Consider the following 26,099-nt stretch of genomic DNA (forward strand, 5'->3'; position numbering starts at 1 on the left):
TCATTCAACAAAGATTTTTGCTCATACACAATTACTGAGATCTTCAGAAATATCAATTGGTATTTTCCATGGGAAGGGAAGAGGGAGGATAAAATTGGATGACAAGAAATCCAAAACCTGGGCCCTCTCTGGTGTTACAAGGGGTTAGAATACAGCACTGAAGCTAGCCTCAGCCACTACCGCATGAGTTCTATCCCCAGCCAGGGAAGTGAAATACATGGTGTGGCAGACTCTCCTGTCTCGCCCACTGCTTCCTTCAGTAGTATAATTCAGTCAATCTGCCTGTTCTTCTCCCACTAGGTCACTGGTAAATCTTCTCACCCCCATTTGGCCTGTACCCCATTTCTTGTATGCATAAATAAATAAATCTTTAGGGAAAAAAAAACTAAATCCAGATACCTGAATTTCCACCATTACGCCCCTAGAAAGCATGAAGACACTGATTCTGAGGATAAGGATGAAAACACCTAAATGACCCCAAAGAGTTTAGGTTCTCTGTCTCAGCAGTGGGCCTTTCTATGACCATACAGATGCTGGGTACCCCAAAGGAGGACAAGCTTGGTCCTCAGGTACTTTCTTTGGAGAAGTGAGATAGATGACTTCTTCAAAATACTAGGGTGAACTGAAAGATTCTAGTGAGAAGGTGATGTGTAAATTGCCCAGGATTAAAAATACTAGCCCATGGAACTTTTTCACCAAAATAACTCTAGTTCTAAAGGATTAGTTGTGCTTTGATCATCCTTGTGGAGCATTTTTCTTCAGTTTTCCAGGTTCTCTTGTGCAGCTTCCCCAGGTACTATCTGCCGAAACAGGACTCATAAATTAGCTGGGCTCAAAAGATCTCACTCTCATAGGATATAGTCTTATGAGCAAAGTAAACCAAGCAACTTCATATTCCACTTTCCATGGCACTGTTCCTTGCCCAAGACAAGACTGAGGCATCAAAAGCAAGGGATTCTGGCCACGTTATGTTTGTTTCACTTGCAAAGTATTTGCTACCAGCTGGGAGAATGATGTATTTGAAGAGCAAAGTTCACTCGATTTGACTATAGAAAGTGATTTTGGCAACACTTCTCTAAGAGGCACAGCTAAAATTGCCAGGCCAGAGAGGAGAGCTCTGCTGGCACCTTCCACCTCCTTAAAGAATATTTTAACAAGTTATAATTTCTCACAAAATAACAATTAAAACTCCCTATGCTTACTTAGTGTCTACTCTTTTTTTTTTTTTTAAAGATTTATTTATTTATTCAATCAGAACTGGGGTACAGGCCAGAGATGCAGAGGGTAAGAGGATTCACCAAAGCCAGAGCGGGGAGCAGAACAGGCAGATCTATGAAGTACACTGCTGAGGGGAGCAGCGGGCTGGTCAGGAGAGGTCTGCCATGCCATGTGGTCTCCTCCAGGGCAGGCGGGAATTGAACTAATGCGGAAGTGGCTTTAGCTTCTCAGTGCTGTGCTTTAACCTGCTGCACCACCAGAGAGGGCCCTAGTATCTACTCTTTTGAAAGATTTAGATGAAGCCTATAGACTAGGAAGATAATTACGTAACACCTAGCCCAATCCTGCGCACCTAGAAGACAGCGATGATCAACCATGACCTTCTTTGCAATGATCTCAAGATGTCCACAAACCTACTCAAGATGGAGCCAGTCCAAGCCATTGGGTTTGGGTTAGAACTGGGATTAGACCTGCCATAACAGTAGGTTAAACTAATTTTCTACCCTGGCTTTAAGATGTTAGATTACCGGATATTAGTTAACATTGCTTCCTCCCTCTTCTCTGAGAGAAAATTCAGAATAATATACATTCCCACAATGCAAACTCCTTGAAAGATAATTCTTATGCATATAATGAGACTGATCTACTGATTAAGAAAAAAGCTATGTAAATTATGTCTTTTGTGCCTTCTCTCACTTTTAAAATAGTATTTCACTAAAAAGAGCATCACCAAATAATACTGAATTGCTATGCCATTTTGTGCATAACTCAATATGGTGCTGACTATTTCAAAATCAAATCATCTTGTGTGAGGCAAAATTGCTGTCTGATAGGGTCTTAGCTTCCAAGGTCAAGAAGAGAGTCTCTCAAAGGAGACAATTTTAATATTCTATTTGAAATCTTTAAAAATTACACGAGATTAGTAATAGGAATAACGTTCATTAAAACAGTACTAGAAATTAGAACTCTATTTTTGGTGTACCTTTTTCATGCATGAAAATTTTATCCAAAACATATATTAGTTCGTATCGTCCTCCTACAGACCCGGAGCTGCTGAAGTGGGTTCCATAGATTTCCAAAAATGCAAAATATTCCCCCTTTTCATAGGCAGTTGGCAGGGCTTTAATAGCATCTACGAACTGTGTCGTCATCATGTTATCCCGATTTCTCATTGTAAATCTTCCCAGCTGAACCTCTCCACTTACATGCAGAAATACTTTATCCTTTGTTGGAAAGCAGAAGAAAAGAAATGTGAGTTTAATCCTTGTTATATCAAATTAAAAAGTCATTTAGAATTCCCACAGGAAATACATATTTTAGAAGTGGCCATTTAACCCATTAGAATGGCCAAACTTAAAATATTATCAGTACCAATCACTGATGAGGCCATGCAGTGACCAGTACTTGCCGTCGAAATCTATAAACTTTATTATATATAAATTATACCTCCATTTATTTAAAGATCTAATCTTAAATTACAGATGAGATAACTGATCTAAAAGCATCAAGTTATTTTCACTAAGATCATGTTGTCTGGGGCAGCATTAGAACTAAAAGCCTAGATCTCAGATATCACTGTTCTTTCCATTTCACCTCTCAATCTTCAATAACAGACAGACTATATTTTAAGACGTGGTTCTCAAGCCCAGGTGAGCAGCTCAACAGTAAAATATTCTCTGGGATGATGGCTTACATTTCCATGGGAAAACTGGGCAGTTCCTTATAGCTATGTGTCTCAATGGTATGGCCTGTCCCAGCTGGAAGTAGACTACAGAGGACACTGATCTTGTAGATTGTTCTTTTGAAGTTTCCCTATGGTAACTGTGGTTAACACATGCCGACTACATGAAGGATTTAAACTATTATTTTTTTACTTAAGGGACACTTGGGTGTATAGAACCATAACATCACACTTTCCAAGTGCTGGAAGTACATTTGTTTACACTGTATGGTTTCACTACTGGTGATAATTTTTGCTAGGTGATTTGGTCTCTAACAAAAACTGTACAGAACTTACTCCTTAGATAATAAATCTTATGATTTCTCCATCTGTTGATTTGTATAATTAGTCTCAATGGAGTCTCATGTGACTCAACTTATTTTCATCCAAGTATATTTCATCCAAATATTTCTTCTATCTTAAAGAAGTAAAAGAAATTTGCCTCATTTGTATAACTATTTTTTTTTGCCTTCATTAGAAGCAACATTTCTTTAGAGTTCTTTTTTCTCTTAAGATTTATTTATTTGTGCATACAGAACTAGGGTACAGGTCAGAGGTGCAGGGGTGGTGAGAGGCTTCACCAGAGGTAGAGTGAGGAGAAGAACAGGCAGATCCTAAAAGTACACTGCTGAGGGGAGCAGCAGGTGGGTCAGGAGAGGTCTGCTGTGCCCCGCAGATCACCTCTGGGGCTGGGGATTGAACATGCACTGCAGCAGCTGTGCCTAGCTTGCAGTGCTGTGTCCTAACTTGCTGTGCCACCAGGAGGGCCCTAGAGTTATTTTTTAATCTTTCAAATTTATTTGTTTATATATATTTTACATCTTTGTTCATTTTTGTACAATGCTTGCTTTTTCCTTTCAGGTGTAGTCCTCACAGAATTGCCACCACCAAGTCACCCATGCACCGTAGTCCCTTATGCTCTCTCCTTCCCTGTTTCGAGCTCTTGAATGAATTTTCCATACTTGCTGTTTCCAGTCACCCTTGCCCCAAATTCTTTTTTTTTTTTTTTAAAGATTTATTTATTTGTTCATACAGAACTGGGGTACAGGCCAGAGGCTCAGGGGTGGCGAGAGGTTTCACCAGAGACAGAGAGGGGAGCAGAACAGGCAGATCGACAAAGTACCCTGCTGAGGGGAGCAGTGGGCGGGTCAGGAGAGGTCTGCCACGCCATGTGGTCACCTCCAGGTCAGGCGGGAATCGAACCCATGCAGAAGTGGCTTTAGCTTCTCAGTGCTGTGCTTTAACCCGCTGCGCCACCAGGGAGGGCCGCCCCGAATTCTTTTAAATCCCATCAGTCATGCTCTGCACCCACTACTCCAATAAAGCCTCTCTCATCAAGGTCACCAACAATTGTCTTGTATGAATTATCATCGCTTTCCCGTGGATTCCTGCTTAGCTTTTAAGCTGTCTCTTACATTTGCTCTTATATCCATAACCTCTTTTCAATAGAGTACCCATAGTAATTATTTAAAATAGATTAGGGGGTTCTCTCTGGTGGTGCAATGGGTTAAAGCACAGCACTACGAAGCTACTGCAGCCACTGCAACATGAATTCCATCCCCAGCCAGGGAGGTGACCCACATGGTGCAGCAGACCTTTCCTGACCCGCCTACTGCTCCCCTCAGCAGTGTATTTCAGTATATCTGTCTGTTCTGCTCCCCACTCTGTCTCCTTACCTCCTACACCTCTGGCCTGTATCCCAATTCTATACGCATAAATAAATAAATCTTTTAAATAAAATAGATTAGGTGTGCTATTCTCTGTTCAGAACACTAAGTGACTTATCATGTCATCAGAAATAAAGCATCATTCTTAAAATAGCATTTGAGGTCCTTTATGACCTGTTTCAAGGTAACCTCTCTAACCATTTCTCTTTACAGTACAATTTGGCCCAATGTTCTCTCTTGAAGACTTGTCTCTTACAGTCTCCTTCAAATTTTTGCTCAGTTCTTGTGCCCCAATGGAAACTGAAGGTCCTTTTTTTTTTATTTTTTTTTAAAGATTTAATTATTTATGCTTACAGAACTGGGGTACAGGACAGAGGTGTGGTGGGTGAGAGGATTCATCAGAGACAAAGTGGGGAAGAGAACAGGCAGATTTACTGAAATACACTGCTGAGGGCTGCAGTGGGTAGATCAGGAGAGGTCTGCTGTGCCATGTGAGTCAGCTCCTTGGCCAGGGAACAAACTCATACTGCAGTGGCTTCAGAGAGCTTCATAATGTGGCCCTTTAACCCAATGCGTTGCCAGGGAGAGCCCTGAAGGTCCTTTTTAATACTATTTGTCAGCACTTCCAATTTCCCTGTTACTCTACTGAATAATTCATTCTGTAGCACTTAACACTTTCTAAAAACTATACAGCTTCCCTTTTTTGCTATTGTTCTTTTAAGTAATTGATTTTATTTTTACTTACTCACTTATTTCTTTTTTATGGAGTTAACATTGGTTGACAATGCTGTTTGTGTTTTAGAGGTATAGAATCTTTCCTTTAGGTGTTGTTACATTTATTGTTTTAGTCCTATCACCTTCTGTTGAAATGTCAACTCCATGAACAGGAACCTATTTGTTTGTTTAACAAATATATACTAAGCTCCTAGTACAGTGCCTCACCATACAGTAAGTTCATAATTAAATTTTTGCTGAACTCTTTGGCTGTATAAAAAATGTGCAGATCTATAAAACAATTCTACAAGTAGGCTTAACACATTATTAAAGGTAAATTAAACTATTTTTGAAGCAGCAGTAGGATACTTGAATAGGTCAGTATGGTCACCTATTATAAAGGGAGAATGTATATTTTACCCATTTCATACTGATTAGGGAAAGTATATTTTATATTTATTCCAAGAGTGGTGAAACAAACTCAAATATGAGTTAATATCATAACTCATCATCATAACCCCACATATTTTCACATTTCCAACATCTCAAAATAAGTGTCATTGCAAGGCATGCAGCCCAAAATCATATGCACTGTGCACATTCTCAGAGCATCATTACTTTAGATATTCTTGGTAGAAAATAAACAGTCATCATTCTAAGGTACTGAAATGAATTCTCAAAATTCCTCAGTAGTACTTTTCTAAGTGATCCTGAAGATGGTATACACTGAACGGTACACTATCTCCTTTTCCATCAAAGAGTTCTCAAAATTCTTACCACCCTTGTTTTCTGCTCATCACCACCAAACATCTGACCACCTCCTGCTGGCAAAGTGCCCATGGGAGTTTTCTCTAGTTAGCATCTGCTTCCTGCTGGCCTGGCTACATGTTTGAGGATTTGTTACTTTTGCTATATTCTTCTCTCCCTATGATCTCTATCTGCTCTAAACAGTTAAACGCTGATAAAGGACATTTGGTTAGTTTGAAAAGCTCCCATTATATTTGTATGATCTTACCTTCTTAGTAGAATATAGAAACAACTTTTGGACAGTGTCCTTTTGGTTATATTTAAATCCAAAGTCACTCTGGAACTTTAGAGGTTTTAAGTTAGCTTCTATCGCAAAAGATTCTTGAGGTTGAATTTTAATTGCTTCAGTGGGGGTGAATTTTAGAGATAAATCTGCATTAAAACTTGTTGCTTTCTCTCGGAGCACCATCTTAAATGATTCAGCCTGTTCTTCATAATACTCAGTTCTGAAATTTTTGTCAGCTCGGGTCTAAAAGAGGACAACAAAGTATTTAAAGCTATATACCAAAAAGAAAAAGAAACCACTCAAAACACTGTAGACAATGGAATCAAAGAAAATAAATGGACATTTGGAAGGTAGGGGAGCAAAGGAGGTGAGAGTGAAAGCACTGAAGGAATGTGCTGGGCTCTAAATACATTTCTGTGACCGGACATGACACAATAACCTCCTGATTCCTCTCCCCCTCCCCCCTCCCTGTAAAACAAGGATACTTGTTAAGAAGTTGATGAAATAATGCAAATGAAGGGGCTTTGGAAATAGTCAGCTTTCAAAAACTGTTATATTAATAATTAAAAAGCCAGTTGCATAACATGCACAATACACTCTAATTCGTGTTTTAGAAAAAAAGAGAACAAAAAAAGAGATGATAAAGCTTTCTCAAGGCTTATGAGCCAGAAGCCATTCTGAGGACTGAATACATGTGAATTAATTGACATAGTCAAGTCAGGGCTTGAAACATCATTCTCTTAACTTTCACATTCTACTGCCTGTCCCTCCTATAGAAATGCTTTCATATGCATAGAAAGTTTCTGGAAAAAAAGTGCAAAATACCACAGAGAGTATCTGCCCTTGAGAAGAGGGATTGTGAAATGGGAATCTAATGTGGAAACAGGCTTATGTTTCCTTGCATAACCTTGTTGTTTTTGAACTTTTGCTTTTTCGCTACCACCTTCATTTTGGTGTGAAAAATAGAATCCAACCACCTTGTTAAATATTAAAGTTTCTGTTAAAAGTTTTCATTAGAACTTTTCACTGTTTGCTAACTTGTCTATTGTTAAGCATTGGTGGAAGGGCTGGTAATCTCAAGGGATCAGCTCCCTTTCTTGAAGTCCTCTGAAACAGGTATACCCCTTGTAGGGGAAAGAGATGCCTATCTCTTCATTCAGGATTCAGCGATCCACTATTATATATTCGGTGACTGTTCCACACAGGAAATGCTGTGGTATGAATATTGGATCCCCTGTTGAAGTCCCAGTGCTCCATGTGATAATATTAGGAGGAGAGGCCTTCAGGAGGAGCTTCATGAGTGAGATTCATGACCCCCAGCACTCCCTAGCTTCTTCCACTATGTGAAAATTTAATGAGACATCTACAACACAGAAAAGGAAACTCACCTGACACTCCTGCTTTCTGATCTTGGACTTCCAGTCTCCAGAACTGTGAGAAGTAAATGTCTGCTGCATCTAAGCTACCTAGACTTTAGGATTTTGCTACAGTAGCCCAAAGAGATGAAAAGACAAAACCTGAGGTTGCCATATAATGGGAAAGGCTAAGATATATGTACTTTTCATTAAAAAGTAAGATAAGCTGGGCAAACTGCTCACTGGAACAAGGTAGAGTAACACAACCATATCATTCCCCTTACCTAAAGGCATTCAAAATCATCCTATTGCCTTTAAGATAAAGTAGACTTCCTTCAAGTTAATCTCTCCTCCATTGCTCACTCACTAGTCATTTAGTCATTGAACCTCCTTCCTACCCCCATAGCCAGTTTCTTTCCTATTAAGTTCCTTTATGCTGCTTTTATTTTCTGGAATGTTCCCTAACATCTTTCCCAGTCCTTATTCTCCCCTCATAAACATCAGACATACACATAACAAGTGCATGCTATATACTTTGGTCCATTAATTTCTACCTATTCAAGTCTTAAAAATTACTTCTATTTAGGGAGACAGCTTATGATCCCACAGGCCAGCAAGTTCTTTTTTCCAAAAGCTTACATGGCTCTTCTTGTTTAAAAAAAAAAACAAAACACACATATATATACATATCTCAAAGCCCTCCCCATTTTAATTGCTTTTTTAGAAACCTTCAAATGGTAAGCTCTAAGTAGATGAGGATAATGTCTGTCTTGCTCACATGCCACCAATGTTGCATCACCAGGTAAGATTTCTGGCATGTAAAGATGTTAATAAAAATTATTAAATTTAATATACACATCCAGTAATACAAAATATCTGTCAATACATTTAACTTTCTACCATTAGTGTGATTTCTATAATGACCACATTTTACAGATAAGAAAATAAAGGCTAAAAAAATGTTTCTAACATCACATAACTAGAACTGAGAACCAGGAAGTCTAATTTGAGGATTCATGTGAGCAAGACAGACATTATCCTCACCTATGTAGAGCTTACCATTTGAAGGTTTCTAAAAAAAAAAAAAAAGCAATTAAAATGAGAAGGGCTTTTGATATATATATATATATATATATATATTATTTTTCAGTTGAAAATTCTTTTAAGATTTTGTTTATGAATATATGAGATGGGGTATAGGCCAGAGGTACAGGGGGCAAGAGAATCCACCAGAGACAGAGCCGGGAGCAGAATAGGCAGATCAACTGAAATACACTGCTGAGGGGAGCAGTGGGCAAGACAGGAAGGTCTGCAGTGCCATGTGGGTCACCTCCCTGGCTGGCTTCAACTCAGATCATCTTGGTAGGCCATTGTGACAGTGTTTAGACTTAACCCTTAGGCCACTGGGGAGGTCCCTGAGTTCATAATTCTTATGCTCCACTGCCAAAGAAAAGTTGACAAGTTTATACTTGCGAAAAAGTTGCCTTGACCTTGGACTTAGAAAATGAATACAATTTGTATGACTTTGACTTTAAGGCTTCAGTTGTGGAAACAACTGAAGACAATAACCTCTGTATTGTCAAGAATAAAAAGCACCAAAGCTAAATAAAACGGCACCAGGAAGACAACTCTCCCTAACTTTCTTGGTAGGCCAAGATTTTTTTAACTTACTGTCTTCTAATAGATTGCACAATCAGATTGGTGTAATATGTAGGTGCTTATATTACATCTGACATGGCTAGAAAAGAACTGGCATGAGATAGCTCTATTTCACTGTGGAGGAGTACTTGCAGGTGTAATGTTGGTCTGGGTAGCAATTCTCCAGGATGGTAGCAGTGAGCAGAAACCGAAAGAAAGAGGGAGGGGTCACTCCAAACAACACATGGGTTAGAATGTATCCATCCATCCAAATCAGTGTTAGGTCAATGACAGGCACTACAGAATGGACCAATAGTTGGAATCATCATGAAGAAAATAGCAAAACAGTTTGAAAAGATGACAAAATGTAAGATTACAGAAAGCAGGAAACTGCTAGGACATGAGCAATTTTCTTTATACAAATTGAATAAACATGTGGAGAAGCTGAAATCTAAGTGAGGTGCAGAGTGTTTGCAGGTTTCAAGATGCCTAGAATAATATTAAAGGGGTCAGCTAAAGCTCTTTTTTTTTTTTTTTTAAATCCAGTTGGTGCTTCTTGAAAAGAAATAAATCATTATTCTGGCACTGGGAGTGGCAGAGATAGGACATAATCAAGACACACTTTGTATTTAAACTGAGAGGAACTGAGACAGCAATTAGAAATATAAGGTAAACAGAAAACACTGAATATGTACTTAAGATTTTGTTTGTACAAGGCATAGTGAGACCACCTATTATTACTTACTAGTCATCTCTTGTTAATTGAGAGAATAAACCTACAAAAAGCAGGGTGATGAGAGCTCATGACACATCCTCATCTAAAGCATTACTAAAACCACAGCCATATTCTTAACAGTTTAGCCACTATTTTGGGGATATTTGAAATCTAGCATTAGACAATAAGGTGTTTTCTCTTTTAATAATTATTTTCTCTGTCTAGATACTAAATGCTGACATGCTCTGGGAGTGCATTCTCTTTTTTCTTTCATTGCACACTTACTGTGTGTACAAGCATGCATGTGATTTCAATAATTAACTATCTGCTGGTGACACATGAATCTCTGTTCTTTCCATCCTCACATTCATGTAATCTGCTCTCAGTCCTGTGTCACACAGATACCCAGAGTCAACATTATAAAATTCAAATTACTTTTTTCTTCTTGGAATGGACCTTTCTCTTGTCACATCTCCGTGCCCTTTACTTCTCAGACCTTGCTGAAGGTCTGTCATTCAGACGGGTTTTCCTTTGGTGCAGGGCTTTATCAAATATTCCATGAAAAGAAATAAATCATTATTCTGGCACTGGGAATGTAAGCACTTTGTACTCATTAACACAATGTTCAACCTTTCCAAAATCCTATGAATTTTGTAGTATTATTACCCTACTTTGTAATAAGAAACTTATTAGTCAGGAAAGATTCAGGAAAGATAAACAAGTTGCTTAAGTAAGTTAATAAGTGGAGGAACTTATCAGAATCTACCCCCAGAGAATCTTAATTCAGGTTAACAAATGACCAGAAGCTATACTCTCTACAATTCATTATAAACTCTTAGTTCTTAATTACGCTGGATTTCATTTCCTCTCTTCCGACTCTCTGAGAGCCAGTTTAATTGTATATGACTCATTCTTGGATGATGAAATAGCCTCCTTCTGTTACTATTTCTGGTCTTGTGCCTTTGAAATTCATCTCCACAAAACATAAAAGATTTAAAATGAAACACTATGTTCCTATCTTCAGTTGTTCCTTATCACGTTCAGGATTGTGCCCAGGTTATTTTATATGCTATAGGCACATCCTCATAATTAATCCTCTGCCTATGACTACTAACTTGAATCTACATGAGTTAATTGTTAATTTTCAATATATCAATTGCTATGGGCATAGTTCTCATTTTTGTCTATTGGGAACACCAGCTTATAACAACAACAAAAAGCATATATAATAAGCTTGATCTGTATATACCACATGGTCTTAAAATGGGGTAACCCAGTTGAAAGAACAGAGGGAGTATTTATTAAGCACCTTTTTTCAGTTTTGCTGTCCACTTTAATGGCAATTCCAGTAAGTTTACTTGCTTAAAATTTTGTAACTTCCATCAGAAGCATTAGTTTAAAAAATTAAAGAATGTTAATATGCTTTATACATTTATTTGTGAGTTCAGTAAGCCCTTTTAATGTAGTATGTGATGTCAGTTTCTCAGAATTCCATGGTAAATAAAATGACTAGAAACTCCACTAAAGGTACATATGGAAACAGCAAAGTAAATACCAGAACACAAAGGAAAGCAGAGATGATTGCATTGATGTTCAAGAGAGGCATGAACCAGAATGGAGAGCTGAGAGGAGAAAGCTGAGGGGGGAATGATTTCCAAAAGCCACGTCAGGAATGATTTCCCTGCCAATGACACTGGTAGCTGCAGGCTACAAGGAGTATTTACCAAGTTTTAAAGTAAGAGTATTGAAGATATTTATATATGGAAGTTAGGATAGAAGATGAGACAGTGGTTGACTTAGGATCTAGGAGAGTGACTAGTGAAGTACTTGGGGCAAGTTGCAGAGATGGATGTGTGAATAGGCTAGAAGGTTATAACATTCATTCTTTACTTTCAGACACAGTAATAATATACTACACTATAGTAGCAGACTTGAATGAAAGTAAGTAAAAGATCCCATGGAATACTAGACAGGACTATTAGATAGTAAAGAATGAAATCTTTTCTAAAAAGATAAAATGGAGATTTCTATTTAAGTGAGTTCATGTTCTTTTTTGTATGATACTAACAAGCTAGGCTATATACTTTCCCTAAATACAGCAGATTAGAATATGAGGATCACTGCTAGCAGCAGTAGAAGCACAAAGAGGCTGATTTGGAGATTTCTGTAAACCCTGATTCAGTCAGCCCTCTTCTCTATTGACAGCAAGTAACGATTCCATTCCATAATCCTGATCTTCCCCAAAAGCTTTATGCCAAAATTAATTTAGGGGCTTAATCTGATCCAAACTGTAAAATGTTATTTGTAGTTGTCATTTCTACCATTTTGTGTGAACATCAGTTAATTTTGCTGTAGAAATATCATTGTGTTTGATTATGAAAAACTGATCCTAACTCCACTGGGGAGTAAATAATATTCAGGGTAAGCACCACACCACCTTGGTGAAATCTAGAATGTTCTCAATTCAGAAGCACATCTTTTTCTGGGGTTGTGGGTTAGGGGCAACAGTATATCCCTCCCGGACTCGTAGCTTCAAGGTCAGTCATAGGACATCTTCCCAGCCTCACCATCTCGCGTCATACCAGTTATTACTTCTGTACTATAAATGAAGTTCCTCATATCAGTTACTACTTCCCAACACTCGGAAACTGTATTCCCTGAGAAACAAAAACTGAGTCAAACAGCACAGCAAAATTTCTTCACCACCAATGACAAAGGTTTCCTTGTTTTGGTATATTCTAATTAAAGAATTAGAACATGTGTAATGTTTTTTAGAAATGTTATCATCTTCCCCTTAAAAACATGTGCTTAAAGAAGATAAATCTGGCACAGGGGAGAAAGACCACTGATCCAAATGTTCTTTGAAATTTTTGGGAAATAGAATGTATCTATTCTAGATATATCAATACAAAAGATATGACAATGTATTGCATGTGGAAAAAATGCCAAACAGTGCTGACATTAAAATATTAAACATTCATGGGAGTGCATGATGACTGGAATAGGTAGGGATGGATTTATAATATTGTTAGATGCAAAAGCAGCGTTGTCTTTGCTTATTTCACATATTTCTCAAACTGGTGGGAATGACAGTAATAATAAATTTTGTAGTAACTGAAAAAGGTAGACATTATAAGTCAACAATGGAATCTTTCAATGAAACATGTCATTTCACTTCCTGGCTTATAAAGTCTATTATTCTTTATTACAGTTTTCTTGGACCAAGGAAGACAAGACTACAGTGGTCAGTGTTAATACTTCCAGTTAGGGCTTGAATAGGTAGATGGTTTTAGAGAATTTAGGTGGTAGTTTGGTGAGGCATTGTGTAAAATAAAAATTACTAAGAAATAATTTTATAACTCCTAGTAGACTTGATGTATGTGAAAATATCCATTCACATTAGTTAAGCAGGACAACAAATGTAAAAATGACTGGAGAATAACACATGTCAAAGTGGATTTTTATTGGTGGATTAGCAAAAGATGAGTTTAAGTAATATGAAGCCTATACTCACTATTTAAATCACAACTTTAAATTTTAGTTTTATCAGAATCTTTGTTTTTATTTTTATAGCATTTTTTAGTTACAAGGTCTAGATATTTGCTAAAATTCTCTCACATTATAAGGATACTGTGTAGGCCACTGTTTATTTTCTAAAGAGATCTATGCTCTATCTCTTGTCTAAATGAATCTTATATTTACATCAAATTCTTATTTTGCTGAATTTTTCACATCACCAAACTCATCAAAACAGCTTTTCATGTAAGAGTATTGTTAATAGTGTATTTTTTTCCTATGGAGACTTACTTCGTAGACTAGAGAAGCCACGTTCCAGGGTCTGCGGTAGTAGGTCAAGGTATTTCCATCCCAAACTCGATCACACTGTCCATGGAAATATTCATTATCAAACGGTGTATTTAAGGGATCCATCCCTAAAATGTTGATGCTGAGAATAAACAGAATAACATTAGGTATGAAGATGCCAGAAGTTAATAGAGCAAGACAGCTCTCCACGGGGAAAGAGACCGTGGCTTCATGTCCCTGTCACCCAGCGTGTGGGGGGATATACTCAGGAACAGAAGCACAAAACTGTTCACCTGGGCTCAACGCCTCTCACAGAAAGCATTATAAATGCCTGTAAGTAACTATTGCACTGCAGAGAGCGAGAGTACAATGAAAGAAATGCATTGAGTAGGGAGCAAGGGACCCTCTGGCTCGAGGATCTTAACTTCTCTGCTGTAACTCTTAGCTAACCTCCCCCAGTGAAGTGAGTGCCAGTCCTGTCATGCCAACCATATAAATGATTTCAGAGTGGCATCTCCAGGGGACAGTATACCGTGTGCATGGAATTTTAATATATGAGTCAACATGGGGGTCCTTTCCCTCCCCATTTTCTTTTAAACTTCAGGTTTTTTTCTCCATTGTCTCATTGTTTGTCAAGAACCTTATTCTCTTTAGGGTTATGTTATTCCTTTTATACTTTCCAAGAGGGACACAAAAAACTCAGCACCCTACAAGGTGTTTTCAAAAGGTCTACATCCTCTTATCATCCTCTTATCAAAGTATTTTTATTTTGCGAGCTTTAATTCAGACATAGGAGTCTTGCTTAGCTTGAAAAAAAGTTAAGGTTGATTTGTAGGCAGGGAAGTAATACGTGAACAGGAAGCAGTTTGTTCTTTGTGGTGTAAATCTTTGTTAAATGGAAGGACATTGTCTAGATAGTCTCTGGAATACATGGCCACAAGCTAGGGAAGTCAAAGCAGAGGTTTGACTCTTCTATTGAAACTTTAATTTAACAGACAAACATAAATTCTTCCACTGCTCTAGATGGCATCCCTAATCCCAATGAGCTAGGTTACAAATGTAGATATTGGTTTCAAGAACAATTTGTCAAAGGGTGTGGATGGCTTTCCATAAAACCTTTGCTAATACAAGAAAAATGGAAAGAGTGTCCTGTTGCCAAAGGGGTGGTTAAAAACAACATTTTTATATAAACAGAACACTTTTAATAGGCTTTAAATCTATAAAGAAAATAAACATTATAGCTCAATATTAGTGGCAGTTAAGTTGAGAAACTGACCGTGGATTGCTCCCTGGAGGCTGACTGTATGGCTAAATCAAGCCACCTCTCGCTTCTTGCCCTACCAAAATACCTTCTTGAAAGATGTTATGGACCTAAAATAAGCTAAAAAATTGGGCCTAGTGAACTTGAATATGAGAAGAAAAGAAACATATCTGGCTTGCTTTCTTCAATAACTTATTCTTCCTGAAGGGGTAAATTTTGCCTTCAACTCTTCACCTCCCTCCACATTTACACACTTACCATGGCCTGATCGTGGACCATCCCTCGCGTTATGAGTGGCTACGTGACTGGCTTTGTCCAGGTCACGTGGGTGAGAATGACAGAAGGACAGTTCAGAGTTAAGCATGATGCTATCTCCTTGGCTTCCTTGTAACTTCGCCTTTGCCTTAGGAAGAGGCTCTGCCCCTTCACAACTACTCTAGGCATGTGAGCAACACACAGAAATATATTTTTTATCATTAAGATTTTAATCACAAGTCTGGAAATAAATTATCTGTGTTTTCTTCTTGAACATGGATTCAAATGTATCTTTATTCTGTGGTGAATGCTTTCCTTCTTTTCATAACAGACACTCTGTACCTTTTCCTTTTGCGTGAGCAATGACATTATCTTTGTTCGTAACAGTGATGCATTAAGCAAATGTTATATCTATGTGTAGTATAGTGTCGTGCTTATAATGAACAGTAATAATATTAAGATAATACAGTTAATGAAACAGTCATTGATCCCACAAAAATTATTTATATTCCAGCCAGGCAGTGAAGACACAATCAACAATTTAAAAGACCAGCTATCTCACAATGAAATGAATAGGATTTCTTTTTGAGTTGATTATCCCCTGCACTCATGGATAAATATTATTGATTGCTATAAAGAGACAGAGTTGATTATTGGCTCCATTCCTACCTTCCACTTTCATAGATGTAAATGTTAAGAAACTTTACTCACTTTACCTAAATAAGTAGGTGAGAATAAGAAGAATAAGTAGTTAGAAGATATGTTATGTCAATCATTATTTGATAGCCACAGTTTTAGAACAGAAAGATCACAAACTAGTCTTCTATTTAGAACAGAAAGATCACAAACTAGTCTTCTATTAATTTTTTTTTTCAATTTGACAATTGATTAAGACATCTTCCAGTGTTTTGACCAAAAGAATTAAAGACTCCCTGGTGGTCTAAGGGGTCAAGTCTCAGTGCTATCACCACTGATCATGGCCTGAGTTTGATTCTCAACCAGGGAGCTGACTCTCATGGTGCAGCAGATGTCTCCTGTCTTGCCCGTGGCTCAGTGTGTTTCAGTAAATCTGCCTGTTCTGCTCCTCATTCTGTCCTGGTGAATCCTCCTTGCCTCTTCTCCCCAGCCCTCTGCACTTTTGGTCTGTGCCCAGTTCTACTACGCAATAAATAAATAATAAATAAATAAATAAATAAATAAATAAATAAATAAATAAAAATAAAAGAATTGGAGCCCACTTCGCTTACAAGGTATTAGACTTAAACTGAGTACTGATATTCACAGATGGTTCCAGTTTTTTTTCCACCCCCTAATGTGAGGTGGATGAGGAATGCATTTCTTCTTTTGATAAGTGAGAGATGATTGTAAAGGGCAGGTAAGAAAGAACGAACTTGACAACTTCAATACCACTGAATGGCCAGCAGTTACCACCGAATGGTTAGAAGTTATCAGTTTTTTGAAAAAATATGTACATATGGCATTCAGGTTTTACAATTAATTAGAACAGTCAAGTAATAAGTCAAGTTGTGGAAACCATTACCTTAAAACTCATCTCTCGCCCTTTTGAAAGTCTTTTTACACCTCATTGAATGCATGCCTCAGTTGAAGGTTACTATTTTATACAATAACATATTAACTAGTTGGCTGGGTCCATCTGGAAAGCTACAATGCAAGCTATGCACAGTTTGAAGCACAGCTAAGGAAGAAATGTTTCAAAATTTTGACTTGGTTCCACTACTACAGAGACAGCTAGTCTACTCTAGAATGAGCCAATTTTGTTCTGCCAAGAAACACGAAAATTTCTCATGGATGGAATGTCATCGCCTGGGAAATAAAAAACATGTGTCCCTCAGCAGGGTGTAGGGATACCTGCTTCTACACCTGCATCTAGAACCACCGGCAGCTCCAATTTTCTAGGTGAACTGAAGAGAAAGCTCCTTCCACAGAAGTGGTGCTATGCACAGATCACACACACACACAAAGTAATTCCTTGCATATTGTCCCTTATTTACATCTGGCTTGGATTTATTTTTTCCCAATGAATGCAACATGGGCTGGGGATTTCCTTCAAGACTTCTGGAGAATCTCAGATATCCGTGGAATGACAAGCTGACACATTTGTGATACAACTGAATAATCCTGGCCTAAGCATTTCAATGGGCTAGTACTTAAAATGGAAACAAGTCTAAATTAATTGCCATGAGTATTTGTGATTTTCATGCACAAAAGAGTCTGTATGTGGTCACTAAGGTTTCCCAGATTGGATTGTATAGAAGCAGTTTATAAGCACATCACTTTGATTAGGAGTTTCCTCCTATTACCCGCTTTCAATACAGTTCCATGTCCCTATAGAGCAAAGATGATAGTAGATAAATGTGACATGAATTGCATTGGGGAATAGAAGTTATCATTAAGGAATTTCATTTTCTAAGGTGAGCTTTGCTTCCAAGTTAAGATATTGATTTATGGACTTATAGTAATAAGGGGGAAGGGAGTGGGTGTTGACGGCATGTGGGAGGAGAAGGTAAGGTGGCACAGTGGAAAAAGATGGTTTTATATATGTCAGAGAAACTTGTGTTTTGTTTGGCTTGAAATGAATGATTAAATGATCTTATTTCACAATGAAAATAATATCTCCTCTAATAATCTTACATGATTGCTATAAAAATGTATCAAGAAGGAATGTGCAGAAAACTTCTCAGTGTGCAATGGAAATAATCAGAGAACAATAGGCTTAATGAAAACTAATTTAGTGATAGGTTGTTACACATGAGAATAAAGAATTTAATAAAAATTGTTGATGGACTAATTCTATCAAAACTCACCTCATTTTCCAACTCTTCATCTGACCTTTTCCCAGGCTGGGACCCCACCCTTTCTTTTAGTCCAGAAGACTCAGCCCACAACATGCCCCGGCATCAACCCCGACCACCATAAAGCATGAGGTATTTAAGGAGTGCATCCAACTCTCTGGGATGCCTCATTATGCAACACCCTGGCAGATGCTATAGAACAAATTTTTCCCCCTGAACAAAGAAAAGCAGCAGATTATGAATAATTGTTTTTCAGCTAAGTGGCCCAAGATTTGCATTGAGTGAGGACATACACAATTCCCTGCCTTAAGTTTATTTTTGTTGTTGGTTAGATTATAGAAACTTTCTTGGAATCCAAATAAAGCAGAATAAAGTAGTAATGGGCTTTCATCATGGCCTTGTCGCTCCCCTGGGAAAGCTGCAAGAGGAGTCAGAACTCACACAGTGACCAGGTTATAAGGTTTTGGACAGTTCCCAGACCATTTACTGCCCATTGCTGATCGCCCACTGAGTGTGGTTTCCCAGACCATCCATTTGACTCAAGGGTCCTACCTGCAGGCTAAGGACCAAGAGATTGTGGTAGTACTGGAATGCTACTTGGGTAAGATTTTATGAGGTGAATAAAGGGTATGTAAAATGCTTTGTTTAGTGCCTGACTCTTGGTATGTTGGAATTTTTTTCTATTGTGATTTAAAGAAGTGGAAGTTTCATGCTCAAAGAGAGGGAAGTTCTATTTTTAGCAAACTTTGATACTGAGATCTTTTCTCAGGAACTGCCCAAAACCTTGGTGTAGTGTTTCTTAGCCTCAGTAAGGTTGACTGACGTTTTGGGCTCAGCTGTTCTGTGAGCTGTTGAGCATCATTTCACATCAGCAGGTGAAACCTCCCACCCCCAAGTCTCACTGAAGTGACCACCAAGACCAGCTCTAGACATGCTCTCTGGTTGAGAACCACTACCTTAGTCCTCTAAACTGTCTTGCTCTCGCCATCACCCCCATCTTTTTTCCTTCCCCAGCCCCATTCCTAAGACTAGAATCCTAAATCTGAATTTCTTCCAGAGACCTAGTTTCAGTAAACCTGGTGTCAACTGACAGTATTTTAGAAAACACTTATTTTATTTATTGAGCACCTATTATGAATGAGGTTCTGGGATTATCAAAATAAAGAGACACTCTACATTAGAGGCCATGAAATAGAGTCACATGCATCTCTGTTTATATACCACTGGGTGGAAAACAGTGGTGTGCTTGTTCTGGACAATTTGACAACAAATTCACCTTTACTGAAAATAGGTCAGAACAACTAATGGAGACGATAGTGTGAACATCCTGGATGCTCTCTGACTAGACAGCACAACAGAACTGAATCTGTTGGCATGTCATTCCCAACTCCCAGAACACAGATCTCTGCAAATGGTCTTTACACCATCTAACTCTGAGTTCTGTTCTGCCCGACACTGCTCATCTTATTTTGCCTGACTAGGGCCCTATGTTTTTGTATGGAAATAGGAGGAAAATGTCAATACCAGAGCCTGAGTCTCAACACCTTCACCATCTGGCCTCAGAACTGTTTCATCTATCCTATGCCTCTTGGGTCAACTCCGGAATACTGGAACCTGGAATCTCCCAATGGCTCATATCCAGGTACAGATCCAGAAGTTCTAATTTTAAGAGAGACTTTCTGGCAACTCTCAGACACACTACTGGCAATTCAGTTTCAAATATTAACAGATCATTTCAACATTTTGTGGTCATCAGAGCTTCATAAATGAGGTGTTAAATTTTCTACTTGATCCAGAAGTAATTATCTAACATCCTGATAGTCTAGTACATTCTAGAGGTTTCTACTATGGCCAGGAAATCTTCCAGTTTTCTTGAGATAATTATTCATCAATTAATCTTTTTTCAAGCTCAAATTTAATCCACACAGAATGCAGATTCATAGCTAGTCTTTTTTACCAACTTAAACCATTTTACCATTTTGGCATGACAGGAAGGTGGAAAAACTATACCCATTTTCATCTAGAGACAGTCAAAAGGAATACAGACCCAAAGCCCACTGTCCGTGCCAGCTCAGACTCTTCCACCACTTTATTACGACAGGGGGGACGGGGATCATTTTCACAATCATCCTCATCTGAATTGTCTCCACAGTCATTGTCACCATTACACAGAAGTTTCCTCTTTATGCATCTGCCTGCAATCAGAACCAGGAAAAACATGTCTAACACCAAAAATTTCATTTTCTTTCTGAAGTTATCAAATGTACTTGAATGCTGGAGGACTCAGAGCAGATATTTAGTTGATGTCTTTGTACAAGTAGATTAATATCCCTTTCTAACTTGTAGATTTATCACTGCCTTGAATCAGGTTCCTTGCTGTTCACTCACAAGTGTACATTGAAACAGTGGGAGTGCAAAGATTACCTGTACCACATTTAAATTCAGCTCCACAGTCATCCTCAGCATCTTCACAGGGCTCAGTGGGCACACACATCTGTCTGTCTCCCAGAGCATCCATGCATTTTCGCCCATTAAATTGTCCAAAGACCTCAATGCTCCTAGAGCGAAACTGCACAAAACCAGCTGGAGTCATTAGAATTTTCAGTGCCAAAAAGGGTGATGACCTATGTCCACATTGTAGACACATCCTCTACACATCCCCCGGGTAAGTCAAGGGATTGAAAGTAAAAGCAGTGAAGAATGGCACCTCCAGTAACTCCTCATGTTGGAACAGGTTTGCAGTATGGGGTACAGAATAGTGCCCTTGCCTGGCATTTAATATGCGATGCAGCCTCCAGGTTTCCCAGCTGCTTAGCCCCATTCACGTAGGCACTCAGCCATCGTTCTCCATGTGGAGCTCACTGGTGGGGCTTTCTGCCTGATAGTCATTTTCCTACAGATGCTGGCAATACAGTTTCCACTTGGGGACATCATTGACAACGAGTGCTTACCATTAGTTTGAGGCAAGGGTGACATTCTGACCATTCACTCCAGGGGCTCATTCTGCAGTGTATGGGCAACGGAGGGCCATTCTTTCCTTCTGTCTCTACGGCATAACTAACATAACGGAACATGTCAACTTACAACGACCATTATGGTGCTAAGACATTTTCACAAACCAGTTTACTTTGCTGACTTCTTTTCCTCCTTCCAATCATGGATGTATCTTTACTAGATCTCTTACTTAACACAAGCTTTTGGAGTTTTCAGCTCATCCTTTTAATTGTTGTACTGTGTTTGTAATCTAATTTTCAATCTAACAACAAGAATAATGGTGATGAGGAATACTTGTTCATTTTCCAGCTCGGTGTTTTACATTGATTATTTGTATGTTTCTCAGTAGTTAATGAAATCATTAAAGCTATAAATGTTGTTTCATACTGTGACCTCCCTCACCGTCCCAGCATGGCAAAGTCTTGTATGGCCCAGTTCTCTTGCAAATTTAATTAAGCCTTCATCAAGCCCTTCTTGCAGCAAGTATCCCATCACTGAAGTTCCTCCCCCCACCCCATCCCCCACTGCAGTCTGGATGTCCTTGAGTGGAAGCCTCTCCACGTCCCTTCAGCTATAGTCCTCAACTTTCTGAGATTTGACATGATCAGTGTTAGCACCAATAGCCTCGCCTTCCACCCCCAGACCCAATACTCTGCAGTAACTTTCTGGCTTTGCATTTTTCCTTTTTTGCCATCTGGATGTCTTCCAGTTGCAACACGAATTTGGAATATAATGTCATTCAGTTTCAGAAAAAAAGTAAAACTCATAAGTCACCAAATAAGAATTCTATAACTTCCCATCACACTTCTGTGAACTGGCAACGGTGCAGCTTCTTACTCCAGAGAGCTGGCTAGAAAAGATCTATGACTCCCCCAGACTTTAAATCCTAGTTCTTCTTGAGATATTGATCAGTTGAATGTTTCCTCTACATTAAACTCTTCATCTTACTAGCTTCTTCCCATTTGTGAAATAGGTTCGAGTTAATGATATTTAAACACAAACATATGAATGAACAAGTAAAACACTCCACTCTTCTTTCAGTCACCTTCCCATCTCCTTTCTTCCCTTCAAAGTCACATTTTGAGTGATGCCTGCAAGTCAAGCAAGGGAACCAAATTTCTGGAGTCCTGCAGATAAGACCCCAGAATATGGACTCCCCACTCTACCTTCATTGGTTCAGCAGCTGCCAAGAACAAAGGTCATACTCCCCAATACCTGGCAAGCAAATGCATCGAATGTTTCCCTAAGGAACCCACCCTGTAATTGGGGAGAAGCTTTGAGAACAAATTTATGAGCAACTCTCTTTGTATGAGACTAGAGAGACTTCTAGAGAGACCTTGTTCTTGTATCTCCAAAAAGCAGCAGCAGTATTCCAAGAGCAGTCACAGGAGCACGTGAAAGACCCAAAAACTAAACCCCCCCAGGGAATTCCTCAGGTGATTGGAGTGGAAGAACTACCTGCCTCCTCCAGACCCCAAAAGAAAAAATGTTCTCCAAGAGAGAGCTAGTTAGTAGTGAGGCTGCAGACACAGTTGCCTGTGGAGGTTTCCCAAGAGGAAGAAATCTTTCCCTAAAGAGAAACCAATCAGTGGCCAGGAAGAGGCAAGAAACAGGGCTGTTTCCAAGAGAAGGAAGAAATTCTCTTTCAATGTGGAGCTATTCCAAAGTGGATTGAAGAGGCAGGGGGACAGCAGGAATAGCAGAAGAAAAAGTAAAAGTGCCCAGATCTATCCAGGAAGTTTAAAATGGACATTTCCCTAGTGGGGTATATCCTATGGTGACGTGTCCCAACCTATCCTCTGTACCCCAATCCACACACACACACACAGATGCATGTTAGAGGGATTGTAGTGAACATGTTTATGCTTTTTCCCATTCAAAACCAAACCCTATTCCTTATGCCCTACACGCCCCTCTGAATTCTTGTCTCATCTTCTTAGCCAAGTTTGCTCTCTGGAAAAGTAGTTTCCCACCCTAGTCTCTTGGCTTACAATCACTGCCCAATCTTCCCACCCCAAGGACACTACTTTGTCACAGCCACTGATGACCACTATGTGGCTCATGTGACTCCTTTCAGATCTTTTCTTAGTGTGCTCATAGCAGTTAAGGCATTTGGCCACACTCCTCACTTAGACTGAAGGTCTCTAAATGGCTTTCGTTTCATCTTTTCCTCTGCACTCCTGTGACTCCTCCTTTTTTGATAGCCCCTGAAATCCTGTTTTTTCCCCCAAGATCTTGTCTTTGGAACTCCCTTTCGGTTCTACACTTACTCTAGGGCTTCGTCTTTAGGGTAATGACTGAGGTCTATTTGCAGTCCAGTCATTTCTCCTAAATGGTCACCTGTTAGATATAACTCCTGATTGGGCAATTGTTCTTGATGTTTCACTGTGCATTGAACTCAATGTATTTCCTTTTTTTCCTTCTCAAAGCTGTTCCTCTTGTAAATGATACCTCTATTTATGCAGTCAACTTAGCCAGAGGCCTAGATGGTACTTGTCTTTTCCTGAATCTCCCATATTTTAATCAACCACTAAAACCTGTTGTTCACAGTCTTCAAATGACATTCAAATCCACCTATGCTTCATCTTTTCCAGACATTTCTGTGGTCTATGCTATCATTGTATTTTTCCTAGATGACAATAATTTCTTTCTAATCCAGTTTTAAATGAATCATCCAGAGGCATCTTTGAAAGTGCATATTTGATCATAGCATTTCCCAACTAAAAGCCTTTCAGTAAATTCCTATTGCTCTTAAGATAAAGTCCAATTTTTCTAACATGGTGCAGTAGGCAGAATAAAGACCACCACCCCTCCCACCCCCACTGAAATGGCCATGTTCTAATGCTCCAATCCTGTGATTATGTTAGTTTACATAGTAATAGGGACACAGATATGACTAAGAGATTATCTTGCTTTAACTGGTGGGCACATTCCAATCACATGAACTCTTAAGAAAATAAAAAAGAATGGATCAGAGCTATGTGAGTCTACAAGAGGCAGGAGAAATTGAGACCATTAAAACATTAATAATGAGTCCACCCACTGTTGCTGGCTCTGCGGAAGGAAGGAGGCTATGAGCCAAGGAATGCAGGCCGCCTCTAGAAGCTGGAAGAGGGAAGGAAATGGATGCTCCCCGAGAACCTCCAGAGAGGAGCACAGCCTTGCTGGCGCCTCAATTTCCCGAGTGAGATCCACTTCAGACATCTGACCTATGGAAATGTAAGATAATAAATTTGTCTTGCTTCTAGTCACTAACTGTGTAATTTGTTACAGCTGTCATAGGAAACTAAGACACAAGGTCTGGAGAGCTTTGCTTGGCCAATTTCCTTCTTAATTCCTCAATTTCACTTTACTCCATTTAAGCTTCAGCCACATTTACTTATTATTTCTAAGATAGTGATTTCTCCCTATCTCTTTGGTCTTTAAATCCTATTCACCACACTGATCTCATTTGGGATGTATATCTTTTTTTTTTTTTCCTGAGAACATTTTTTAATTGCCCCATATAATTTACTTTTCTATGTAGATATTCTTACAGCATCTTGTTCTTCCTAATGCCGTAATTACATTGGCAATAATATACTTTATCTTAGTCAATTTGTTCACTCATTTATTCATTCATTGAATATTTATTATTGTTTGCTAAGCAAGGAGGAAATAATACAGTGCAAAATAGCAAAATAAAATGCAGCAGCTAGTGATGAAAAGGACTAATAGGACTGTTTACCTGGACCACATGTGGATGGCCAATATCCTGTTCCAATAACACAGGCAGTCCTGTAGCTGGTTCCTTCACATTATTTGCATCAGTAAGAGTTCCCACACGAACTATGTCCACACTGATTCTCTTCATTCATAACTTTTTCTAACTTAACTCCTTTTCTTTTTTTATAGATTTAATTCATGCTTTGGACTTGCATGGAGTACCCAATCTCTGTTTCCTAGGCCAAAATTTAGACTCATCCCCTGAATAACTTGAATCCATGGATGTCTCCATAGACCCCACTCTAGACCTGGGTGCAGGACTTAACCCCGTCATAGATAGCAAGCTCAGTGTATTTATTAGTGTTCTAGGTCAACCATACAATGTGCCACAGACTGGGTGGCTTAAGAAGCTGAAATTTCTTTTCTCACTATTTTAAAGGCTGGAAATTAGAGTTAAGGTGTCAGAGGGTTGACTTCTCCTGAGGCCTCTCTCCTTGGCACATAGATGACTGTCTTCATCTGGTTTTTCTTTTGTACACATTTGTCTTCAAATTTACTCTTAGAAGAACACTTAGAATTAATTTGATTTCAAGCTCTTATCTCTAAATAGTCATACTCTGAGGTACTGTGGATTAGGACTTCAACATACACTTTGAGGGGGTGCATAATTTAGCCTATAGCATTCATTTAAAAAATATTTATTTATGCATACGAGAACTGGGGTATAGGCCAGAGATGCAGGGGCAGTGAGAGGATTCACCAGAGACAGAGTGGGGAGCAAATTCATGAAGTTCCCAGCTGAGGGGAGCAGTGGGCAAGACAGGAGAGGTCTGCTGCAGGGATCAGCTCCCTTGCCGGGGATCGAACTCATGCTGCATAGGCTGCCAACAGCTTCATAGTGCTGTGCTTTACCCTGTTGTACCACCAGGGAGGGCCCTAGCCTATAACATTCCATAAGTGTTTGTTCAAGCAATTCCTTCTCTCTGACTACTAGTTTCACTAGACAATTTTCAAAGCCTATTTTCCTATTAAAACTTTATCCTACCATAGACAGAAATTTTGTAGGTGTTACTAAATTCTCTTTTACATATGGGAAAGTAAAAACAGACAGTAACTACTTACCCAAAGTTAGATAGCTAGTAGATTTAAAATCTGTACCTTTCCACCCCTGGTTCATGGCAATTTTGCCCTGCTAAGAGTAATTCTA

General features: G+C 38.9%; 1 protein-coding gene across 1 annotated transcript in view; it reads right to left on the bottom strand.

Moving 5' to 3' along the window:
* The window catches only part of C9 (complement component 9), a 31,320-nt gene extending 10,053 nt beyond the window's left edge, over positions 1-21,267 (bottom strand). Inside the window, exons 1-6 of the mRNA XM_004678420.1 lie at positions 21,145-21,267; positions 20,618-20,762; positions 20,241-20,388; positions 13,868-14,006; positions 6,335-6,595; positions 2,201-2,441 (exon numbers count right to left, since the gene is read on the bottom strand). Of these exons, the coding sequence (XP_004678477.1) occupies positions 2,201-2,441; positions 6,335-6,595; positions 13,868-14,006; positions 20,241-20,388; positions 20,618-20,762; positions 21,145-21,267 (1,057 nt within the window). The remainder of the gene's footprint in view (positions 1-2,200; positions 2,442-6,334; positions 6,596-13,867; positions 14,007-20,240; positions 20,389-20,617; positions 20,763-21,144) is intronic.
* Positions 21,268-26,099: the final 4,832 nt, after the last annotated feature.

The sequence above is a fragment of the Condylura cristata genome, unplaced genomic scaffold (genome assembly GCF_000260355.1).
Source record: "Condylura cristata isolate star-nosed mole 26May11 unplaced genomic scaffold, ConCri1.0 scaffold00007, whole genome shotgun sequence".
NCBI lineage: Eukaryota > Metazoa > Chordata > Mammalia > Eulipotyphla > Talpidae > Condylura > Condylura cristata.